We start from the raw sequence: 21938 nt of genomic DNA, 5'->3' as shown, positions 1-21938 counted from the left end.
TGTGATTGTAGTGATATTCACGTAATATTACTTATATCTTTCATTTATATTGCTGCTATATTTTATATTAATTTTATATGAATTGGCAATATTGATAAAATATTACAAAATTTATATTCTATTTTTATTGATATAATTGGGATAAAGTCATTTATTATAAGAGAGTAAAACATACAGGAATTTGTGTTTGATAAATATATATACATCTATATATATATAATAATAAATAATTGTACTATCTATATATTTCGATTATTAGTATTATATTTCATTGAAACCCACTTAATAAGCATTTGTATGCAAAATTTAGCAGATACCTGTGAAACTAATCAGCTATTTAATGAATCATTAAATATTTTACAAAAGCAATATGGCTGCAATATTACACATCGAATTTCAGTGATATATATCGCATTTGTGACAGTTATTAAATATTGCAAAATCATTGCAGGTGCAGCATAGGAGCAAATAAAATTAACAGCACCTATATACGCAATATTGCGATGAAATATTGAAATATAAATTAAAATGAAATATTGCTGGTATTTTATATGAACAATATTACAGCGATAGTGTACTTGCAATACAGATGCAACATTACACTAGCATTTTACGGATATATTGCATTTTCAACAATAATGAAATATTGCAACAATATTACAATTACTACATTTATGTGCATTATTAACTTTGCAATGTATGTGCAATATTGAAGCAATAAACATGTAATATTATATTTATTAATAATTTATTAGTAATGTAACAATATTGCAGAAGTAGCATATCAAAAGAATTATTGCTGCAATATAACATGCCGACAGGGTAGCCAATACTTTACAAATGGAAAAGAAAATTCCAAAATCCAACAATATCCTGATGTCTTTAAAAAACTTATAGTCGGTCTACGTTTTTATCTCCGGTTACTATAAAAATCAACATATTAAAAATCTTAAAAACAGAAGTTGTCTTGATGGTATATCTGCTACACTAAGTAAGAAAAAAGAACCAATGTAGAAATTCTTGAACCCCTTCTTCACATAATAAACAACATTTATAAAACAGAGCAAGTATCCATCTAATTTTAAAATATCAGTTGCTACCTCTTTCATAAACCAGGACTAAAAATTACCCTTTAATTAAAAGATCTACTAACATTAGAATGTGTTAAAATACATGGAAATAGCTTGTTTTAGACCTGTAGAGTGAGTAAAGTAGAACTCTTTAATCGAACTTTGGGAGTCGATAGTAAATAACTATTTGTTGTTGTTTTTTTACCATAAGCCCTCTATCTATTAACGATGTTTATAATAAATATAGTAAATTGATAAGGCTCCAAGAAAGAGACACATATAACATTTTTAATTAAATCAAATGTATTTAAGTCGATTTATTATGTTGATAAAGAGTGATATGGTGACGGGGTTTCACCAAATGTGTTAACACTTTAACCGCGATAACTATTAAAGATATAGGTGCGAAATAAATTGCGCTGAATTTAGGAAAGGTTCTTATGTAAATTCTGTTTAAGGTGCAAACTGGTCCAGGCATAATTTTTTTAAAACAAAGGTAAAAACACAAAGTCACGGTCTCATCAAATCCATATAATTTTTTAAAAGCTACGCGTGTTTCGCTCCTATCGGAGCATCATCAGGCCTAGACCTACACAGATCACATTACAACTAACTCTAACTAAAAAAAATTATATGGATATATGATGAGACCGTGACTTTGTGTTCTTACCTTCGTTTTGTTTCTATAATTTTTCCAGTTATCCGGCTCCAGGGTTAGGTGAAACGCTAAGCAACGTTTGTTTTTGCAAACCCTATCAAACGAAGCTTGATGGGTGAAAAGATCAAATAAATAAAACTCTATAAAACTACTTATAAAAATATATATATTTTTAATAGAAGTAAAAAATGCACTGCTAAATTTCTTGACAAGAAAAATTGCATTAAATGCCATTGACTTCACTTAACGACTTGTAACGTACGTTCCACAAGAAAAAAAAACCGAAATAAACTTCACGCGCTCCTCTTCATTTCCTCGGCAATGGCGTCCAGAAAATCTTGAGTGTTGAGGTACATGTCGTCGGTCACTTTATCAAAACCGCCCGCGATCGAGGCAGCAAGATCTTTGGTGTATTTTCCAGACTCCACAGTCTTCACGCAGGCAGTTTCCAATTTTTGCGCGAACTTAATAACGTCCGGTGTATCGTCTAGTTTTCCTCTGTGCTCGATACCTCTGGTCCATGCGAAGATCGACGCTATCGGGTTGGTCGAGGTCGGTTTTCCTTGTTGATGTTGCCTGCAAAAAAAAATATTTTGGTACCATTTTATGAAAAATACAAACAATAAAGTCAGAAAAAACGGTCTGAATGGGAGAGGCGCTGCATGGATTTCTTCAAGGCATTTGATAATATCAGTCAATAAAGTAAGTGTAGTCAATAAAGCAGTGTGGGACCGTTTTAAATCTATATTATTGTATGAGTGCGGGCGGCCAACACGTCTTGAACACTTATTGTCATAAACAATGAATTATAAAAAAAATTACATTTTGTGTCATTTTTATGTTTTTTTCCTATCTTCGGTGATAAATGTTGGTGACCACTAAATTGAGGTTATAACCCCATTTTCATTTAAGAAATGAAGCTTATCCCTGCGTGAAGTTAGTGACGAATTAAAAAATAAATAAATTTTGACAATTTGTTGATAAAGCGGTAAAATGAAGAAATATATAAATAGTGTGTCCCAAAAAACACCGATAAGCCGAAAACGGGCAATAGACTTACTAGAAGATGTGCCACTTAATATTAACCGAAACGTGGTAGTTCAGGTGGATGGGACGGGGTGGAACAGTGATGTGGCCGCCACGTTCACCCGATTTAAGCTCTCTGGATTTCTTTTATTGGGGAGCAATAAAAGAAGAGAAAGTCTACAACAATCCTATAGAAGATGTAGCTGAACTGTTCCGAAAAATCCAGATCAATAATGGATTAATAACGCGATTTTTTCTAAAAGGGTGTGGAGTGTGTAGTAGGAATGAGGGCGGACAATTTGAGCATTTGTCGCGACTCTAATAAAGTTCTATTTCATTTAATTTATATTTTTATGTATTAATTTTTACTGTACATTTGACTATGTACTAAAAAAAATACACCCCTATTGAACCAATAATCTAGCAAGTATCTTATTAATTTAAAATCTAGATTAGATACGCCAATTCACTTGCCAAACAGTGAAGTAATTTTCTTTTCCAGAACAGTTAGGAAATGATGGTTAAAAGACACAATTTTCAATACAAGTTGGGCAAAAAACTGAAGATTTCTTAAAAATGTGAACAGATGTACCATTTGAAAGTTTGAAAAAAGAAGTGTTATTCAGGGTTACATTCTTAGAACATTAAATACCATAGACGAGGTTGTTTGAGTTCACCATCTCTCAGACAATGATGTCAAATTGACTTTCCAATTTTTCATTCAAAATACTTATAATTTTCTTAATCCACTACATATTTTTTCAATGTGTTATATTTTGTCTCAGGTATTTCTGACAAAAAAGTTAATGAAAAAACAACAACTTGGCAACGTAGAATACCTCTAAGTTTACAATGCACGTATCCGATGTTGCCACTTTGTGTTGTTTTTCTAGATATTTTTTCATATGTATAAAGCTAGCGTCCGATCGATATCTAGCGACCATAGTCAGTCTAGAACGCAGCATTTGTCGTTTGCCAGCAACCTATTTATAGTCCGCGCCTGCTGTTATTTAATCGATATAATGCTCGTATCTCCTGAAATTCCCAAGGAATTTTAATATTTTTTTGTCCAAATATTAACAATCGATAACTAAATCGATTTATAGTGATTATAGACCTCTACAAACTAAAGTTTTTTAAAATTATTTAAAAAAAAGTCAAAGAAATGAAAAAGGCCCCCAAACCCGTAAATATCTAAATCATTTGAGATGGTTTCAAACCTTTACAAACAAAAGTTTTTTGGTAACAAATTATTTAATTGTTAGATGTTAAAAAATATAAAGAAGATCTACTTAAATATAATTCAGATCAGAACCTTGCAGCATCTTTTAAATATAAATTGTGCAATTTTCAATCCCTAAAATGGACGACCAAGTGGCTTCCGAGCTGCTCTTCAAACTGTATCAAAAGCCTTGGAGAAGTCCATGTAAATAGAATCCATCTGAGGGAACTTCTTGTACCTTACTACACGAAGGTAGTAAAATCATGTGTTTCTTCCAGGCAGTTGAACTCCTGATCTTAGTCATATATTTCTTCAAGGCAATTCACTTGATACAATTGGACATATGTTATGCATAACGCGACCAAGCGCCAAATTCGTTTTTTTGGTATTATTGTGTCATCTGACGGCCAAATACCATGTTTATCTACGAAAAAAATCTCGAGCGTTAGAAATCTATAATTAAAGATATATTTTATATTAAACTAAGCGCCAAACGGTTTATAACACTAGTTGAATTTTGCATAAAACGACTAAATGCCACGAAATTGCGTAGGTCAATAATTAAACGCCATGATACTGGGCGCTTGGCTTAGTAACGCAAATAGCAGTTAAGTTCGGTCATGGCATGTCATGTGATCTGGCACCGAAAAATAGGTAATATATCACGTGATATTTGTCAAATTTTGATCATTTTTCTCGCAGATGCATTTACCGAACTTAGCTAGGAAATATCAACAGACGTTTCTTGAGTGATTTAATTTAAATTTTACTAAATCGCGCATATCAAATAAATTTAGAGGTAAGTAGATACCAAACTATCTAGTGCTACTATGAAATGGGGCAGTAATAAAACTTTTTAGATCGAATCGTTAGCTGTTACAAAGAAACTCTAGTTTTATTTGAAGTTTTTCAAGGTATGCTATAGCTATGCAGTTGTAATTTGCTTAGCTTATTACGTTAGTAAATAAAATGGTTTAGTTTTACTGTAATTTTGTTGTTTCTTTTACTTTTACAGGATTTTCTAAAAGATCTGTAAGGGTTTTAAATAATCACTTTTCATTTTAAGTCGGTGTTTCTAACAAAATTTTCTGTTCATATAGGGCTGTCAGTCGAAATATATAGTCTAAAAAGTAAATACATGGCATTGCATAAAGGCGCTACGCGACAAGCTTGGCGTGTGGTTCAATTTTGTAAAATAAAAAACCTAATAATAAGTAAAAAAAAACATAACCAGACTAGGTGACATTTTTTATCATAACTTCTGAAATTTATTATTTTTTGCTAAAAGCTTACATAGTATAATTTGAAATAGTGTCTTGGATATAACTTGCAAAAATTAGATCTGTATTAAATTTTATTGATTTTTAAGGGCATTCGAAACTTAATTGCGTTTTCCCACAATTGTTATTCTGGCGATTGGTCGCGTTATGCATAACTACGTCCAATTGTCCTCAACTGCCTGGAAGAAATATATGACGTCTTTATCTTGGCAGATCAGGAGTTCAACTGCCTGGAATAATTTGAAGAATTTCCTGGCAGTTGTGGCATCTTTAAGGAATTTTAGAATAAATTAATTAGCAACAAAAATATGTGGAAAGTAATAAGTGAAAAAAAGCCAAAAAATAAAGAGAATTTTAATCCAATAACAACTTTTTTACGTATTTGCCATTAGACATAACAAACAAATAAAATGTTATTTCTCTATTTTTCTGCAATGCAGATTCCAGAGTTATCCGATTCGATTAATAGCGTATCAAACAGTAAAATAAAATACATTTGGCCTGAGTAATAAATTCATAAATGCGATGCCATACAGCTTTCACATCTCAATGCCTTGATCAAGTTACAAAATACAAAGAAAACACACTGTTCAAGGTTAAAAACAAGGACTAAAAAAATTAAAAGGTTGCACTAACGTTTTTAAGAGGATGGTACAAAAATTAACGTCCCTCCAATAGATGTAGAAGTGAAGTATAGCGGGTTAAGGACAGAAATCAAACCTCAAGATTTGAAATTAGTCGACGTTTATTTACGTCTTTTTCAAGGCTGAAAAAGATACAATTGGTGCAAAATGGTGAAAGCAATAGTTATTAATACAATAGTTAAGAAACCACCCAAACAATTATAATGCTTTAGTCTTCGTTTATTTGTGGTTTTGTTTGGGTGGTTTCTTAACTATTGTATTAATAACTATTGCTTTCACCATTTTGCACCAATTGTATCTTTTTCAGCCTTAAAAAAGACGTAAATAAACGTCGAAACGTCGGCTAATTTCAAATCTTGAGGTTTGATTTCTGTCCTTAACCCGCTATACTTCACTTCTACGTTTTTAACAGGGTTGGAAGCAATGCAGAAGAAGGTGATTCCAAAACTCCCCATTAATTAAATAAATAAATAGACCTAGTAGTGAATGATTAATTACAGATACTTATAAGGCAAATCATTAACTACTGATAACTGTGACTCTTTAAACATTATTGAGAAAACTCTATATTCACCTATAATGTCTGGTAACGGTTCCATGAGCCGCCTCAGACTCAATAGTTTTACCATCGGGACACATAAGCACCGAAGTCATCATGCCAAGAGAACCGTAACCTTGAGCGACGATATCCGACTGGACGTCACCGTCGTAGTTCTTACAGGCCCACACGAAACCACCGGACGACTTTAGAGCCTGCGCCACTTGGTCGTCGATCAGTCTGTGCTCGTACCAGATCTTCTTCGCCTCGAATTGCGATTTGTATTCTCTAAAATCGCATTATTAATTGGCGGAAACGACACCGAATTCTCGCGCTTACTTCTCATAAATTTCTTGGAAAATATCCTTGAATCTTCCGTCGTACTTTTTCAAAATGGTGTTTTTGGTGCTGAGGTACAGGGGCCAACTTTTAGCCAGGGCTATCTGGAAGGAGGACCTCGCGAATCCTTGGATACTTTCGTCGGTGTTGTACATTGCCAAGGCCACTCCGGGGCCTTTGTATTGGTAAACTGGGATTGCTATTGGTTTGCCATTGTCTGGTGTGTATACAAGTTCAAGCTTAAAAAAAATATTTCAGTCAGTTAGGTTGTGAAACGGAATTCAAAGCCTATAAAACAACCAAAAAAGGAAACAAAACTAAAGGGATCAAATTATTATGAATATTTCAACCTTTTGTGATACACTTAAAATAAATTAGGATGATCATGCATTGCTAGACACTACAACTTATCATTAGGAAGAAAGCTCTCATCAGGATGTTTTGCGGTGCGAGTAGTAAGGGAGGAATTGGGTCAACAACTAGCCTGCACAGTTTACTTTCTCATTATTAGAGTCTCACCTTAGGTACGGTATACCATTCTGGGGTGCTGCTAATCAGAGCTTACTAAACTTGGTTTTTGTTCTGTTTTTATATTGATAATAACGCAGTCCGCTTTATTGTCAATATAATACAAAAAGAATCATGTAGATCACACTTTGTGACTTAAAGAATTTTATTTCTTACATCCCTTTTCATTCTGAAGACATGTTCCCTTATCTTTAAAAACCGTGATGAACTCCGACTCAACACGAAACACATCAAATTCACTTCATTCCTTTACCAATTAATTCTCAAATCTTCTCTGGTAAAAAAGTTTATAATTTACGATGGTCGAAAAATGGTTAATCATCTGCCAATCAATTTAAGAACAACTTTTTCTCTTAAAAATGTTCGCTGTCAATTAAAAAAAACACTTTTAAATAGGGCTTATTATAGTGTGAATGAATTCTATCAGGATGATGAAATGTTGATTAATTTAGATATGTTTTGTATAGTAAATTTTAATCTATTTTACAATGTATTTATGTATGTGGTCTTAATATTTAGCTACGTATGTATTGCTTAGGTTTTTATTATATTATGCTTTATCAACAAAATTTATATTTTATGATAATAAAGCACTTTTTGAATTTGATGAATAAGGTGGAACTTATTACCTTTCCAGGTTTATCCACCACTAAATCCTGCGCCTTGTACTGATCACCGAAAGCGTGACGTCCGATGCAAATCGGTTGTGTCCAACCTGGGACCAATTTGGGAATGTTCTTGCAGAGAATCGGTTCCCTAAACACTGTTCCTCCTAGGATGTTCCTTATAGTGCCGTTCGGGGATAGCCACATCTTTTTCAGGTTAAATTCTAACAAAAAACATGTTAATATAATATTAAATAATTAAAATCAGTTATTACTTTACTATATCAGGCTTAACAGAGTAAACAATGATCCCAATGGAATCTATGTGTTCGTTTAAGGGGTTTCACTATTGTAGATTATGAGATCGGTTAGATATTAGGTGATATAGGTATGCAAAGAGAATTAATTACTACTTACACTAATTAAATTCTTAATTATGATCAAGGTTTACAAGGTATTTAGGTCAAAAATAATGTTATTAAATTGAGACTTGAGAAATTATTTATTGTTTATGTGTACTATTTTGAAAAACAATGATTTTGTAGTAAAACTTCTTACTGCTAAAGTGTGTGGGGTGGGTGGGGGGTGTAAGGATAATATTTTTGAAAAATATTATCTTTTATAGAAAAATAAAACCGTTTTTTAACAAAGCTACCCTTGCCCCCCCCACCCACCCCAAACAGCTTACCAGTGAGAAATTCTTATGCAAAATCACAGTTTTTCAAAATAGTTTGCATGAACAATAAAATGATTTCATTAATAATATCTAATCCAATAATACTGTTTTTATACTAAATATTTATAAAACTCGAAAAATTCACCCATTATCCCAAATAAGATGCTGATCATACACTTTTATAAAAGGCAAAAACACAAAATCTACAGCATCACAGAAAATTATATCAAATTTAATTTTTAAAGAATATACTAATTGACATATTTAATAAATATAAAATAAAAAACGATAAAAAACTGAGTTTTTCGCATTTTACTCGAAAACTTTGAGGTTACGTGAGAAAAGTGTAAATACAAAAGTTGTAGATTTTTTCAACGGCAACAATTTGCCATTAAAATCATCCCTTTAAGACAATTATTTTCTACAAAATATTCGTTTTTCATCAACACTACCTTTACACCCCCCACCCACCCCACAGGTTTTACCAGTAAGAAATTCTTCTGCAAAATCACTGTTTTTTTTTTTAAAAATTCAAATGCAATAACACTGTTTTTGTACGAAATATTTATAGATTTGGAATGCTTAATCCCTTCTAAGTCCATATTTGTGGCACAAAAATGTCCTTTTACGGTCATTATTTTATCAATTTTCATATATTATATATTACTTTAATTACTTAATAACGGTACATCTAAGTACATTCTTACAAATGTCTTTTATATTCCTTTAATGGCATTTAGTCTATTTCAGGGCATTTTAAAAAATTAATAGCGTTTGATACCTTCCACTAATTTTTTATTCGATTCCAGGCATTTTAAATTTATTTAATGAGTAATTTAAATAATTACCTCAAATATTTTATACAATTTTTCTGCTATTTGAAGCCATTTATACACCAGGTGTTTTACAAACACACGAGTATTTATATTTTCCGTACCCTCTAGGCATTTGAAGCATCTACATTTTACATTAGAATTTCATTCGAAGCATATGAAATCAGGATTTATTTCTTCCAAATATTTATATTCTAGACACCTGAATTCTGGATTTGAGAGAATAAATTCAGGATACTTTTAAAGTATTGCTACATGTCACAAAATTCATATATGAAGATAGTAGAGATGTTTCAGTTGTAATTTGTTTTTTACCTTTCACTCTAGCTTCATCGGGTGTAATCGTTGCACATTTAATACCGACGTTGTGTTTCAAAATGGCGTTCGCCGCGTCTATTGTTACTTGATCGTTGGTTTGATCCCTGTAAATCATATCTTTAGGTGTGTTGATAATGTATATGGGTTTATAGTAGTATTTATTACCTATAGGGTAATCCCAAGTCATAGTAAAGACACTCGATTTTCAGATAAGGGAAAATCAGAGACTCCTTAATTTTTTCCCAGATTATTCTGGTCATTTCGTCACCGTCCATCTCCACCACTGGGTTCTTCACTTCGATTCTTTTGGCATTCGAATCTAGAAACAAATAAATTTTATTGTATTTAATAATGGAAGGAAGCAGTTCATACATTTATGAATTATGTACATATGTTTATCTGCTTTTAGTCTTATCTAACTAACATTTTGTACCTAGACTATGAGAGAGTCATCAAGATGTGCACTGATCATGATCAAAGTCAAATGCCTCCAGTCACATCAAATGATCTTATTAATCATATTAAAAGTTTAGAAAATAATTGTGCTCCTGGTAAAGATGGAATATCTTCTCGACTTATAAAAAAAGTACATTGCACTATAATAAAACCACTAATTCATATAATAAATCACATCTTTAACACAGGAATAGTGCCTACAGCTTTTTAATGCGCTCATATACAAAAAAAGGAACAAGATCAGATATTTCCAACTACAGAGCCATTAGTGTTATTACAACTTTTACAAAAATTTTCGAAAAATGCCTTAAAGTCAGACTCTATGGCCATTTATTATCAAATAAACTGCTGAATTAAAATCAATATGGCTTTATGGAGGACAGAAGCACTAATGATGGTTGACCAAATAAAAATAAACTTAGAGTCAGATCAAAAATGTATAATAGCTGTCTTTCTCGATTTAGCCAATGCATTTGACACTGTATGAATGTTTTTGAAAGTTATTCACATCAGAGATCTCAAATTGTTAAAATAGAACAGTGCTTGGCCCATTATTGTTCATTTATAAATTCATTACTGGATCTAGATATTAATGGCATATCAATTTCCTTTGCAGATCATACAATACTGTATTTAACTGGTTCATCATGAGATTCATGAAGAGACAAAATTTTTATTGGTCTAAGTAAAGTAAAAACATGGCAAAATTCTCGTAAATTATCACTTAATCTTGCTAAAACAATTTATGTTGCTTTTTCTCTTACTGAATCAAATGGACCTTTATACAATTCAATTACTCTTCAAAAAGCCAATACAACAATATATGAGGTGTCACATACTAAATTCTTGGGCATAACTACAGATCAACATCTTAAATGGTCAGAACATATTCATGAAGTAAAAACCAAATTAAGAGGTCTAATTCACAAATTTTACCAGATAAGAACCATATTATTATCTCATAAAATTATAACTATGATATTATAAATTAATAGTGGAATCAATATTAAAATACGGTATCATAGCCTGGGGAGGGATTTACAATAAAGCTCTCAATCAGTTCATGTTATTCAGAATTACTTATTAAAGATTATCTATATCCAACAAATCAACTATTCAATGAAAGCATTTTAAATGTTAGAGGTCTATACTTTTTAAGCAATTATATTTATTGTTTTAGAAATATAAATAAACAGCTTTATTCCTTTATACAGCAATTATTCCTGGTAGGATAAGCATGATTTGCATATGCTTATCCTATCAGGAATAATTATAATAATATGTCCCTTTTAGAAGGTTTGATCACAGTCTAACAAAGTCACAGTTGAAAGCTGTAGTTGCTTAAGTTTGAAATTTTTCATTTTTCGGGTATACCCCCCCGTATCGAATTTTTTCACCAAAAATTGATTTTTTTCGAAATCAAACTAAGTATACCAGCGTCTTATTTGGGTCACCTAGATTACGAAAACACCGGGTTATAACAGGATCCGAGCAGAACTAAGGGAATGAGAGCACTTTGAAAATCCTGAAAAAGTCGTTTTCGACGTCCGTTTTTGAGGCCAAAAATGGGCATCAAAAATGCCATATCTCAGCTATTAGAAGAGCTACGACCTTGCGGATGGTCTCGTTGGATTTGGAATGACGAAACTAAGACAAAACCGTTGAAATTTTCCCGATAGCTCCCATAGAAGCTGAGATATCGACCTTCAAAGTTTGGGTTTTTTCATTTTTCGGGTATACCCCCCCGTATCGAATTTCTTCACCAAAAATTGATTTTTTTCGAAATCAAACTAAGTATACCAGCGTCTTATTTGGGTCACCTAGATTACGAAAACACCGGGTTATAACAGGATCCGAGCAGAACTAAGGGAATGAGAGCACTTTGAAAATCCTGAAAAAGTCGTTTTCGACGTCCGTTTTTGAGGCCAAAAATGGGCATCAAAAATGCCATATCTCGGCTATCGTAAGAGCTACGACCTTGCGGATGGTCTCGTTGGATTCAAAATGACGAAACTAAGACAAAACCGTTGGAATTTTCCCGATAGCTCCCATAGAAGCTGAGATATCGACCTTCAAAGTTTGGGTTTTTTCATTTTTCGGGTATACCCCCCCGTATCGAATTTTTTCACCAAAAATTGATTTTTTTCAAAATCAAACTAAGTATACCAGCGTCTTATTTGGGTCACCTAGATTACGAAAACACCGGGTTATAACAGGATCCGAGCAGAACTAAGGGAATGAGAGCACTTTGAAAATCCTGAAAAAGTCGTTTTCGACGTCCGTTTTTGAGGCCAAAAATGGGCATCAAAAATGCCATATCTCGGCTATCGTAAGAGCTACGACCTTGCGGATGGTCTCGTTGGATTCAAAATGACGAAACTAAGACAAAACCGTTGGAATTTTCCCGATAGCTCCCATAGAAGCTGAGATATCGACCTTCAAAGTTTGGGTTTTTTCATTTTTCGGGTATACCCCCCCGTATCGAATTTTTTCACCAAAAATTGATTTTTTTCAAAATCAAACTAAGTATACCAGCGTCTTATTTGAGTCACCTAGATTACGAAAACACCGGGTTATAACAGGATCCGAGCAGAACTGAGGGAATGAGAGCACTTTGAGAATCCTGAAAAAGTCGTTTTCGACGTCCGATTTTGAGGCCAAAAATGGGCATCAAAAATGCCATATCTCAGCTATTAGAAGAGCTACGACCTTGCGGATAGTGTCGTTGGATTTGGAATGACGAAACTAAGACAAAACCGTTGAAATTTTCCCGATAGCTCCCATAGAAGCCGAGATATCGACCTTCAAAGTTTGGGTTTTTTCATTTTTCGGGTATACCCCCCCGTATCGAATTTTTTCACCAAAAATTGATTTTTTTCAAAATCAAACTAAGTATACCAGCGTCTTATTTGAGTCACCTAGATTACGAAAACACCGGGTTATAACAGGATCCGAGCAGAACTGAGGGAATGAGAGCACTTTGAGAATCCTGAAAAAGTCGTTTTCGACGTCCGATTTTGAGGCCAAAAATGGGCATCAAAAATGCCATATCTCAGCTATTAGAAGAGCTACGACCTTGCGGATGGTCTCGTTGGATTTGGAATGACGAAACTAAGACAAAACCATTGGAATTTTCCCGATAGCTCCCACAGAAGCCGAGATATCAACCTTCAAAGTTTGGGTTTTTTCATTTTTCGGGTATACCCCCCCGTATCGAATTTTTTCACCAAAAATTGATTTTTTTCAAAATCAAACTAAGTATACCAGCGTCTTATTTGAGTCACCTAGATTACGAAAACACCGGGTTATAACAGGATCCGAGCAGAACTGAGGGAATGAGAGCACTTTGAGAATCCTGAAAAAGTCGTTTTCGACGTCCGATTTTGAGGCCAAAAATGGGCATCAAAAATGCCATATCTCAGCTATTAGCAGAGCTACGACCTTGCGGATAGTCTCGTTGGATTTGGAATGACGAAACTAAGACAAAACCGTTGGAATTTTCCCGATAGCTCCCATAGAAGCTGAGATATCGACCTTCAAAGTTTGGGTTTTTTCATTTTTCGGGTATACCCCCCCGTATCGAATTTTTTCACCAAAAATTGATTTTTTTCAAAATCAAACTAAGTATACCAGCGTCTTATTTGAGTCACCTAGATTACGAAAACACCGGGTTATAACAGGATCCGAGCAGAACTGAGGGAATGAGAGCACTTTGAGAATCCTGAAAAAGTCGTTTTCGACGTCCGATTTTGAGGCCAAAAATGGGCATCAAAAATGCCATATCTCAGCTATTAGAAGAGCTACGACCTTGCGGATGGTCTCGTTGGATTTGGAATGACGAAACTAAGACAAAACCATTGGAATTTTCCCGATAGCTCCCACAGAAGCCGAGATATCAACCTTCAAAGTTTGGGTTTTTTCATTTTTCGGGTATACCCCCCCGTATCGAATTTTTTCACCAAAAATTGATTTTTTTCAAAATCAAACTAAGTATACCAGCGTCTTATTTGAGTCACCTAGATTACGAAAACACCGGGTTATAACAGGATCCGAGCAGAACTGAGGGAATGAGAGCACTTTGAGAATCCTGAAAAAGTCGTTTTCGACGTCCGATTTTGAGGCCAAAAATGGGCATCAAAAATGCCATATCTCAGCTATTAGCAGAGCTACGACCTTGCGGATAGTCTCGTTGGATTTGGAATGACGAAACTAAGACAAAACCGTTGGAATTTTCCCGATAGCTCCCATAGAAGCTGAGATATCGACCTTCAAAGTTTGGGTTTTTTCATTTTTCGGGTATACCCCCCCGTATCGAATTTTTTCACCAAAAATTGATTTTTTTCAAAATCAAACTAAGTATACCAGCGTCTTATTTGGGTCACCTAGATTACGAAAACACCGGGTTATAACAGGATCCGAGCAGAACTAAGGGAATGAGAGCACTTTGAAAATCCTGAAAAAGTCGTTTTCGACGTCCGATTTTGAGGCCAAAAATGGGCATCAAAAATGCCATATCTCAGCTATTAGAAGAGCTACGACCTTGCGGATGGTCTCGTTGGATTCAAAATGACGAAACTAAGACAAAACCGTTGGAATTTTCCCGATAGCTCCCATAGAAGCTGAGATATCGACCTTCAAAGTTTGGGTTTTTTCATTTTTCGGGTATACCCCCCCGTATCGAATTTTTTCACCAAAAATTGATTTTTTTCAAAATCAAACTAAGTATACCAGCGTCTTATTTGAGTCACCTAGATTACGAAAACACCGGGTTATAACAGGATCCGAGCAGAACTGAGGGAATGAGAGCACTTTGAGAATCCTGAAAAAGTCGTTTTCGACGTCCGATTTTGAGGCCAAAAATGGGCATCAAAAATGCCATATCTCAGCTATTAGAAGAGCTACGACCTTGCGGATAGTGTCGTTGGATTTGGAATGACGAAACTAAGACAAAACCGTTGAAATTTTCCCGATAGCTCCCATAGAAGCCGAGATATCGACCTTCAAAGTTTGGGTTTTTTCATTTTTCGGGTATACCCCCCCGTATCGAATTTTTTCACCAAAAATTGATTTTTTTCAAAATCAAACTAAGTATACCAGCGTCTTATTTGAGTCACCTAGATTACGAAAACACCGGGTTATAACAGGATCCGAGCAGAACTGAGGGAATGAGAGCACTTTGAGAATCCTGAAAAAGTCGTTTTCGACGTCCGATTTTGAGGCCAAAAATGGGCATCAAAAATGCCATATCTCAGCTATTAGAAGAGCTACGACCTTGCGGATAGTGTCGTTGGATTTGGAATGACGAAACTAAGACAAAACCGTTGAAATTTTCCCGATAGCTCCCATAGAAGCCGAGATATCGACCTTCAAAGTTTGGGTTTTTTCATTTTTCGGGTATACCCCCCCGTATCGAATTTTTTCACCAAAAATTGATTTTTTTCAAAATCAAACTAAGTATACCAGCGTCTTATTTGGGTCACCTAGATTACGAAAACACCGGGTTATAACAGGATCCGAGCAGAACTAAGGGAATGAGAGCACTTTGAAAATCCTGAAAAAGTCGTTTTCGACGTCCGTTTTTGAGGCCAAAAATGGGCATCAAAAATGCCATATCTCAGCTATTAGCAGAGCTACGACCTTGCGGATAGTCTCGTTGGATTTGGAATGACGAAACTAAGACAAAACCGTTGAAATTTTCCCGATAGCTCCCATAGAAGCCGAGATATCGACCTTCAAATTTTGGGTTTTTTCATTTTTCAGGTATACCCCCCCGTATCTGTTAAAATTTATTGTGATGCGTTGTCAGATTGTTGTTTAAGATCAAATGGGTATTTATCAATGATCATCGAACATAAATTTTGTTATTAATAATCAATATTGTTAGTAAGTTAAGGCTACAGGAATACATTATTTCACTTGTCTCATAATTTAATATTAGGAATGATGTATAATAAACTTCTGCACATACAACTCAGATCTAAAGATAGGATTATACACACATGTTTGTACTGTATATTTTTGTAAATAAATAAATAAAAAATAAAAAATTGTAGCATTATTAAGACCCATTTATAATTTTAACTCATATATATTTTCATACATAGGTTTGTAAAAGGTATGACAATAAGATTGCCTATTAAATCCTAAACTAACAAAAGAACCGTATGCCAACCATCTGTTGCCACCGAAGGGTTCTCCTCTCAATCCCTCTACATTGGGACTTAAGCCAGGTCAAATTCTATACATGTTCAACTTTAAGGAAAAGAAAAATGTGCCGAATTTAAACCGAAATCAAAGGCCATTAACCGCCCCCCCGATAGGGTCCGAAAACCCGATGGTGACGTAGAAAGTTCGACTAATTTGCTCGCAAAACGACCGGTCCGATGCACTTTTGGCCAAAGAGGTCGAGGACCTGCCAAATAAGTTTTAATGATCGATTTACGTTCGCCGGACCGGTGTATACGTCTGAAAAAGTTAATTTCTCAACCTGTTTTATTGTAGTACCTATAACAGAGAGATCTTGAAGTATAAAAATATGATTAAGTACATGCTGCAGTCTTGGTTAAAAATGATCTATTTTTTTTCCTTTATCATTAGTCTCTTCAGTTATTTCCAAGTCCATAAAGATGCTCTAGTTCAAATCGAAACAAAGCTTTCAATTGCAACGGTGTCATTTATACATTTTAAAATCCATAATAATTACTGCGAGGTCACTAACCAAAATCAATGTTATCTCTAGTAAGAAAATAGTAAAATATTTATATGTTTGCGCACTGTGATGTAATATTTGCTTTTTCTCGACAATTATATTTGGTGATAAATATATTTATCAAAGAATAATGTGGACGAATATTTTACAGTTTTCCATAATAGTTTCATGTTAGTAGATATTACTTATTTGAACACTGTATACATTTTCGTTTATTTAATTGTTATCTTACCATGTAACTTATATTGGCTTACATTTATTTATTTTTTATTAATAGAACGTTATCATTTAGTATAATTCGGCTTGCGGTTATTTTTGGGTTTGTTGCTAAGTAACATTTCATCAGAAATTACCTGGATTCATTCATTCATTAAAAAAGAGGGCAGAACATATTACTTTTGTTCGCAATTGAATGCAGTTTAACTTAGGAAAGGAGTTATTCCACATGCATTTCCTGAATGCCTTCAATGACCAGTTGGAGATCATAGAAGAACTAATTTCTCTCGATACTAATCATGACATAATGTTTGAATTAAAGGAGAGGTGAAGTAAAGCTCTAGTATGATATAGTCGAAGAGGTTTTCTGTAATAAGGCTTTTCATTGTAAGGATCCTTATTTTGTTATTGTTATATAATTTAGAAATAAAAACGTTTAGAGTTCCTTTTAACAAGGTTGTGACACCACTATTAGAAACCGTGAATGAATGGCTTCAATCCCAAAATTAAAGTAGACAGTCCACATCTAGATCCTCACCAACTGACCAATGACATTTGCATAGTATAATAATTATAGTTGCTAATGCAACCAGTATTTTTAACACAACTCTATTAGTATTATCGCCTATGCATTTCAATGATTTTCCCTATGAATGAAAAGTCGTTACGGTTTGTTTTTGTCTGCGAAAGAAAACGTGACAAAACGAAAACAAACCCGACGAGGTGAACGCTCTATCGATTGTTCTTAAGCGTGGATGCCCTCCGATTTGTAGCTGTCCCTCTTCAGATATACCTCTTGGCTTTTGCAGTCATGCAAGGGTATAATATGAAATATGTCTTCTCTGCTATTTTAATTAAAATGCAACAATATATAAACCGAGACTTTTGATATGATGACTTTTCAGTTAGGAACATTTTAAATTTGCTCTTGAACTATAATGGTTTTAATTTAAGTTCTCTGATCATTGTTTGTATATTTTGAGACAGGCATAGTAGAGGAACTTTTCATAGTGTGAAGTTTTATGGCTTGGTAAAACAAGGCCATTAGAATTTCTGGTACCTACTGTACGTATGCAGCCCAATGTCCTTAATAAATTTAATTGTTTTTAAATACATAGAGTAAGCACTTGCAAATATATATAGATGTTAACGTCAGTAGTTTACGCTCTTTGAAAACTTCACTACAGGATTCTTATCCCCATAATGTGATGTTGTAAGATATGATATGACATCCCATAGTAAACATGAAGTAAAATAAAAAGTACACAGTTTTTTAAATTTTAAAAGGGCTATATTACAGACAAAAAAAAATGAAATGAGGGGTTTATATAAAAATAGAGATAAGATCATAATCATTGGAGTAATTTATTTGTTTTTAAATGTAGTCATAGTGCTATTAAAGAGGTCAATATCCTTATTGCTATGTAAAATATTAAACCATGAGAAATTTCAACATAAATAAGGTGCATTTCTTGCCAAATTATAGTAGGTTTAGATTCTAAATAAAAGGGTTATCTAGCTAGGCGTTTTCTAGTATGAATGGGGTAACAAAAAAGTGTAAAAAGGTGAGGTGCATCAATTTTATAGTAGCATAGTTTGAATCAAAAAAGCTAGCTGCTTAGAATAGCACAATGCCTTACAGATAAAAAATTAAATTATACTTATTAAGAAACCTCACAAGTTTGCTGTAAAGCATGTTTTCAACAATCAAGGAAAAAATGCTAAGAATTGATATTGGCCTGTAGTTTTCAATAGCTTGATGATCGCCCTTTTTAAAAGCTGGAATTATTTTAGAAATGACTCTGATAGCAATGCTGTATATAAACTCCTGGACAAAATTATCGCACCACTTGATTTTTAGAGATTTTTTTTTAATAAAGATAAAAAAATAAGCAAACTTATAAGCATTGTTAACTATGCATTATTAATTAACAAAAACAATTATATTCTATTTAACAAAACGAGATTTAAGTAATTAAATTCAATACAAGGAAAAGCATCGATTTTCACTAACTTCAATTTTGATACAAAAATAAAACAATAGACCCATAATGAATTCTTAATAACGTGTATTGCCACCTCTAGCTGCAATGACCGCTTGAAGTCTTCGCAGCATTCCTCCTATCAAATTATGAAAACTTTCCTGCGGATGTATTCTCACTCCTCACGAGCAGCATGTTAAAGCATAAACATAGTTTTTGTCCAGTTCTGCTTTTTATACGAGAAAAGATATTATAACTGTTTTAACTGATATTTATTTTTATTTAAATTTTCTTGACAAAATAATTAGTGGTGCGATAATTTTGTCCAGGAGTTTATGAATAAATAGTTGCCAATGGTTCCATTTGCCACAGCTTTATTGACATTTACTGTTGCCGATATCAAGTCAGTGCCAACAGATTCTCCTGGTATTTCCTCCTACCAATTGGTTCCAGGAATATGGATTCAGATGGAATGGACATGTGGTTGAAGTAAGTAGCAAATGGTTAGCAAAATGACTATTGATTTGGCTTTGAGCGTCCATATGTATCTGCCAGTTTTTGTTGGTCAGATATATACCTCCTTCCATTAATGACCAGTTAGTTTTCACTACTTTTTTTTTCGCACATTTAATACTACTACCAATAATTAAGCTTTGATTTCAATGACAGTATCATTGATTCTATCCTATTTAAAATAAAATAAATGTTTAATTAGAGGATGTTTATATGCAGTCATTTTTTATTTATTTATCAGGTCATAATTGTGTTGTATCTCAGGGGTTGCAAACAGTGTCATTGAAACAAATGACCTTAGTCTTGAAAAACTTTATCTCTGACTTTACTTGTACATTATACCAACCCTGTACTTTTCCAGACTGTGAAATAGTACATTATGTTCATGACACTTCCTTCATTTTTAGTGAGGGAGAAAGACCAGGACCAAATGACTTGATCCTTAAATGCTTTGAATGACTGATTTATGGGAAATAACCTTACTCCTAATGTGTCAAAAACTTAGATAATACCCTTTACCCAATCAAAAACTGACTTTTCTTTTACATACAAATACACAGTCATAACGGCAACTGAGGAAATGGACTCTCTGGGGTTAAAATTGGATCAGGGCATATCTTGGAAATGTTCAATGGCCAGTCAGTAGGTATAGTTATACTCTCCAGGTAATTAGATATAATGTTGGCTGGCAAATAGCACTCACAGCTTATTATGCCTATATACAGTCTCAAATAAATTTTGGTTCGATATTTTGGGGTGACAAATAGAATTTTGAAACTGTAGAAAAAAATGTATTTGTATTATATTTGGCATGAGAAGTAGAGATAGCTGCGGGGGTGTATTTCAGGAAACTAATACTCTTAGAATACACGGCTTGTACATCTTAAAGTTTATAGTAAATAACTTTTCTCTGATAGGGCCGGCCAATATTATCATGACAGAAGATATGAAACTAATCTAAGGCCTATAAAACCAAATTTTACTTTTCTTCAAAGGAATATTGTGCAGTGAATAGACTTCCTCTAACCCTGAGACCTTTACGTACAATTATTAGAAAACTCAAGAGTATATCTGATGGAAAGAAGCTTACTATCATTAATGAACTGTTTGAGGATGGATAAATGAGACACTAGGATAAGATACTTTTAACTTCACCACAGGTTTTAGAAATAGGTTTTTAGTCCGTAACTTGTGCTTTATACTTTTAGTGTTAAGTGTATATAATTGTGTCTTTAATTTTTCCTATTTATGGCTGGATCCATACCCCTGGTGAGGTTTTTATGTATTATTATATTGTTTTTGGACTATGTGTATAATAATTGTTTTCCATTTAAATCTAATGTAGGTACTCTCTCATTAGGATATTTCAATAAGACATTCAATCCAGAATATTATTTCTGTTGATGACACATAATGCATATCCCAGGATTGTTTTAGGTTTTTAAGACATATTACTGTTCAGTTCTCTTTAATTATCTCTAGAAATATCTGCGAAAACACTGTATCATAAAAACAAATCAATCCTCATCTCTATATATATAGATAAAATGAACTCCTGAACACCCCGTATAATATGTAAGATACACTATCACACACTTAAAACAAACTCCCTACTTACATTCGCGGTTTTGTTGTAAACATCCGGCCTGTCCCAGCATAGCAGGTGCATGTTTCCCGATCAGCTGATTCCTGCAAAGTTTCGTAACTGTTCCCGCCATGTTCAGGGATGCGATCGGTGACTTTTTTCCTGCGAGTGTCGACGTGTTTTAGTGAAAAATAAACGAGCGGTAGCCGCCGGTTTCTTTGGACGAGCAGTTGAGCACTTTCTGCGTGATGCAGGCGAGTTTTGTCGCGCACCCGCTCGAGTTGCTTGTTGCTCGCTCGTCACGTTTATACGAAGGTTATCGAACGAGTAAGCAGATGATGATCTGTGCATGCAACAGGCCACATAGTGCAGTTATTTCGTTCGCTTTCCGATTTATTGTTATTGTGAATAAGATGCACGATTGCATGTTTTGACTTTTTAGTCGAGGAATTGTCATTTTAAGGGTTATTATATCTAAGACGCTTAAATTGAACAACAAAATTATTTTTTTGGCTATTTATTGAGGGTGTATTAAGAAAACATTCACTAGTCAACTATTAAGTAACTTTACTCTCAAGGGAAGCCGAATTTGCAAGTATAAAAAGAATATTAAGCATAAAGGAACAAAACGAATTGGACAACAATGTTAGTACATGAAAATATGCTCCTGAAGGAGAAAAACTGGATGTACCAATAGGAAATAATGGTCTAATAAATGTTAAACTGTTTACAAGTGTTAG

At 33.7% G+C, this 21938-nt stretch overlaps 1 protein-coding gene across 1 annotated transcript; it reads right to left on the bottom strand.

The window, feature by feature from the left end:
• Positions 1–1877: 1877 nt before the first annotated feature.
• On the bottom strand, positions 1878–21456 carry LOC126745753 (uncharacterized). The gene is made up of 7 exons (XM_050453738.1): positions 21232–21456; positions 9903–10056; positions 9735–9841; positions 7935–8134; positions 6778–7016; positions 6475–6726; positions 1878–2304 (listed from the first exon to the last, which is right to left on the bottom strand). Exons 1-7 carry the CDS (start codon positions 21329–21331, stop codon positions 2022–2024), a joined length of 1335 nt encoding a protein of 444 aa, XP_050309695.1. The 5' UTR covers positions 21332–21456; the 3' UTR covers positions 1878–2021.
• Positions 21457–21938: the final 482 nt, after the last annotated feature.

Source organism: Anthonomus grandis, chromosome 16 (genome assembly GCF_022605725.1).
Source record: "Anthonomus grandis grandis chromosome 16, icAntGran1.3, whole genome shotgun sequence".
NCBI lineage: Eukaryota > Metazoa > Arthropoda > Insecta > Coleoptera > Curculionidae > Anthonomus > Anthonomus grandis.
This window is presented reverse-complemented; position numbering and strand designations above follow the sequence as displayed.